This window comes from Lactuca saligna, chromosome 3, assembly GCF_052625555.1.
Source record: "Lactuca saligna cultivar CGN05327 chromosome 3, ASM5262555v1, whole genome shotgun sequence".
In the NCBI taxonomy this organism is placed as follows: Eukaryota; Viridiplantae; Streptophyta; class Magnoliopsida; order Asterales; family Asteraceae; genus Lactuca; species Lactuca saligna.
Window position 1 is genome coordinate 101,512,501 of NC_136419.1, and position 4,123 is coordinate 101,516,623.

Sequence of the window (4,123 nt, forward strand, 5' to 3'; positions counted from 1 at the left end):
TCTTTTTAAATCTAGGATTGTATCTTACGGTTTCACAAAATTAGGTCGTACCGTCGTATCATATATATATATATATATATATATATATATATATATATATATATATATATATATATATATATATATATATATATATATATATATATATATATATATATATATATATATATATATATATATATATATATAGGTTTAGGTTTTATCAAATAATTCACAATATATAACTAGTCAACCGAGTGTTTCGTTTGTTGGACATATTAATTAAATTGTGTAATAAAATTGTGCACAAATATACAAAATAACATTTGTTACAATATGTTGATTATCACAATATTTAATAAGTTATGCTCGCAATTTGTATATTAATAAAATTAAATATAAATATTTGTTTTGTGTTACTTTTAGGTATTAAAAAAAATCTCTACTTACTACTTGTAAGTAGATTAAACTAAAATTAAAAATAATTATTACAGTATTCAATAGTCTCTACTCACGAGTTGTAGGTTAATAAAAGTAAAATTAAAAATAACAATTAGTTAAAATTACTTATTTGATTTTTTTTTTAAAGATTTGGTCGTGAATGATTATTTGAAAAGTTAACAATATTATTTATAAAGATATGGAGTTTCAAATAAATGCCAATTCAGATTTATATTTAAATATTTAAAGCTTTTTTTAGATATTTAAAAAATAATTTTAGACTATTTTTTAAATATTTAAATATTCTGATTTAGGTTTCGATTTTAACATCATAACTAATTCACAAATTAAATTTATTATATTGATAATTCAAATTTTTCATAATTACCATGATAATATTTTACATTTAATAACATACTTAAATGAATTTTTTTAACATATAAGGTGAAATTTTGAAGGGTTATAGGGTTCCAAAGAGATGTAAGTGAAAAGAAAAAATATTTCATTTATAATATATATATATATATATATATATATATATATATATATATATATATATATATATATATATATATATATATATATATATATATATATATATATATATATAGTTGTTTAACAAGTTAATTAATTTTTCATCAATCAACCCGTAATTTCCCATAAATTATTCTAAAGGAAATTCAAAATTACACTACAACACGAAAAAGAACCTTAGAAAACAAAAAACCAAACAAATTTCTAATTCAAAATTGTAAATTGATTCTTATAATTTAAAATTTGTTTTTATACTTTTAGGATAGTAAATTTTCAATTTTTAAGTTTTAGTGTTCTTTTTGTGGTGGGGAGAAATTTCATAATAAGAAATTCACAACTTGACAAATTCCAGAATTAGTTATGTGTGTAATCAGTTATAAAGTGACTAATGGGATGTCAAATAAAATAAAAATATCCTTAATTTTATACGCCATAAACATACATATGAGTTGGATGATTGAAAAAAAATTATATGAATTAGCTACTTATTATTTTTCTTACTCTTATTTGAATGATAAAATGCACTTATCCCGTCTAAAAAACTCAGGATTTGTTTGTTGCCGGTACTGATACAACTTCAAGTACGTTAGAGTGGGCCATGACAGAAGTCCTACGCAACCCACACACCATGGAAAAAGCAAAATTGGAGCTTGAAGAATGTATTGGTAAAGGAAAAATAGTAGAAGAGAATGATCTCTCAAGGCTACCATACTTATCATCCATTATGAAAGAGACTTTAAGAATACACCCACCAATCCCTTTCTTGGTTCCTCGAAAAGTAGATAATGAACTAAAAATCAATGGCTACACAATCACAAAAGGCACACAGGTTCTTGTTAATGCATGGGCCATAGGGAGAGATCAAAGCATCTGGGAGGATGCTTTGGAGTTCAAACCAGAAAGATTCATGACTTCAAATATTGATGTTAGAGGTCAAGATTTTGAGTTGATTCCTTTTGGTGCCGGACGAAGAATATGCCCTGGTTTACCACTTGCAACACGTATGATCCCTATGATGTTAGGATCATTACTTAATAACTTTGATTGGGTACTTGACAATAGTAGGTCTGGGGAGTTAGACATGACTGAAAGGTTTGGAATCACCATACAAAAGGCTTATCCTCTTTGTGCGGTTCCGATACCATTATCAAAATGACATGCAAAGTTGACACGTTCAAAGTTCACGGGCTTTAACCTTAGGGTGGTATGTCAATCAAAAGAGAAAAGAAAAACATATAAAAATTTGGTAAACCAACTTTAATAAAATAGGGTGAGTATTTAATTCTTGACCAAGAACTAATGGATCGACTAATTATGTGTTTGATACATATGGAAAATATATGTTTATAACATAAGAAGCAAAGTTTAAAGCTAGACAACAGATTGGATTTGTGTTTGTGATATGTTGGTAGGCAACAACGTATAATGCAAATGAGAGTGTCACATTTAACACCCAAATTTCAAAAATGTAATAATATTTTGTTTATAGTTTTGGAAATATATATATCGGAAGCTTTAGCTTTCTTAGTGTGCTAATGTACAATGAAATCAAATGTAAAAAGTGTAAGAAAAAATAAAAATATAAAAAGTGTAGACCGGGGAGAGTATATATATCTTTCCCATGTCATTTATTGCTTATTTTTGTCCTTGTGTGTAACCCAAAAGGATCCTACTATTAATAGAAATATTACCAATTATTGTAACAATGTTGTAACGATCGTATTTAATTTATTAAATGAAATCTATAAGTTCTGAAATGTTATGGAGGATAAATTAAGACAACTTAAGCAATCCAATAATTTCGATGTATATACATAATTATTTTGTGACTAGATAATTATCTTTTTGGCTTTTTTATCATTCACTATGAATAAAGGGCACTATGAATGAATTTATAATGACGAGTTTTACTTAAAACACTAAGAAAAATTCGGTCCTACCTTTACATTCATGAAACCCTCGAATTCGTGACACGATGTTGTGGTGACTTCATTGTGTAACATACCAAAAACCAAGACAAAATTTTTGTTTTTGAAAACCATTCCAAAATCAAGAAATTACACAAAAACATAGTTTCAAAAACCAAAATCATGAATCATAGTATCCCAAAATCACATGTCATCAAAATCCAGGATGATATGAAGAATCACGCCTTCATCTTGCCACTGTCCTCTGATGTACCTAAAACCATAAAATCAAACTGTAAGCAAAAGCTTAGTAAGTTCCCCCAATGTACCATACACATCATGTAACGACCATAAATTTCAACAAATTTTAAACTTTTCAAAACATCACAATTTCTTTAAGTTTGTACAAAAAGGTTTTCAATACATTTATTATCAGAGATTCCCAGAACCATAACATAAAACATAAACACGAGGAGCGGTACGATCACGCCTTTGCCTTACCATGGTCTCCTGAAGAACCTGAAAACATTAAACCATAACTGTAAGCCCGAAAGCTTAGTGAGATACCCCCAAAATACCAACCACATATACCATACACACATAACATGCTATATCATAACAAATCACACAACAGCCATGCATATCGGGTCTACTGTGTGATTGGTCCACCGTATCGGGCCTTCAGTCCACCTGGTCCACCCTCTGAGTCTAGTCATGTTCCTTGAGTCTGCAGTGTGGTTGGTCCGCCTGCACTGGGCCTTCAACCCACCTGGTCCACTCTCTGAGTCTACAGTATGACTGGTCCACCCGCATCGGGCCTTCAGTCGGCCTGGTCCACTCTCCGAGCCTCGGCACGTCTGGTCCGCCCTAGTGGGGCCTACAGCCTATCCGGACCGCTCGCTGGGCCTTCGGAATAACCGGTCCGCCCTGGGTGTGTTGGCCTACAGCCATAGCAGGTCCTGCCTCAACCCAACCCCAGTCAAACAACCATGTGAACATAAACATACAATCATATAACAATTCACATTCCATCAAATCGATCTAGCAGATCACGTATCATAACATACTCTAAACAGGATACCGACCTAACAGGTCACTAGCATATACCATCCTAATACCCGATGCAAACCTAACAAGGCAACAACATAACAACGATACCCGGATTACAATCCGATAAAGGGTCGGCCTTGGTGCCTTAGACCCTGTTGATATAGTGAGGATAACTCACCTCGCGATTGCCGAAACTCTGAACTGAAGAAGCA

The 4,123-nt window shown here is 30.9% G+C and overlaps 1 protein-coding gene across 1 annotated transcript in view; it reads left to right on the plus strand.

Moving 5' to 3' along the window:
* Positions 1 to 2,592, plus strand: part of LOC145037069 (7-ethoxycoumarin O-deethylase-like) — a 5,000-nt gene extending 2,408 nt beyond the window's left edge. Inside the window, exon 2 of the mRNA XM_078985636.1 lies at positions 1,502 to 2,592. Coding sequence (XP_078841762.1) covers positions 1,502 to 2,110 — 609 coding nt within the window. The 3' untranslated portion in view covers positions 2,111 to 2,592. The remainder of the gene's footprint in view (positions 1 to 1,501) is intronic.
* The last annotated feature ends 1,531 nt before the right edge of the window (positions 2,593 to 4,123 follow it).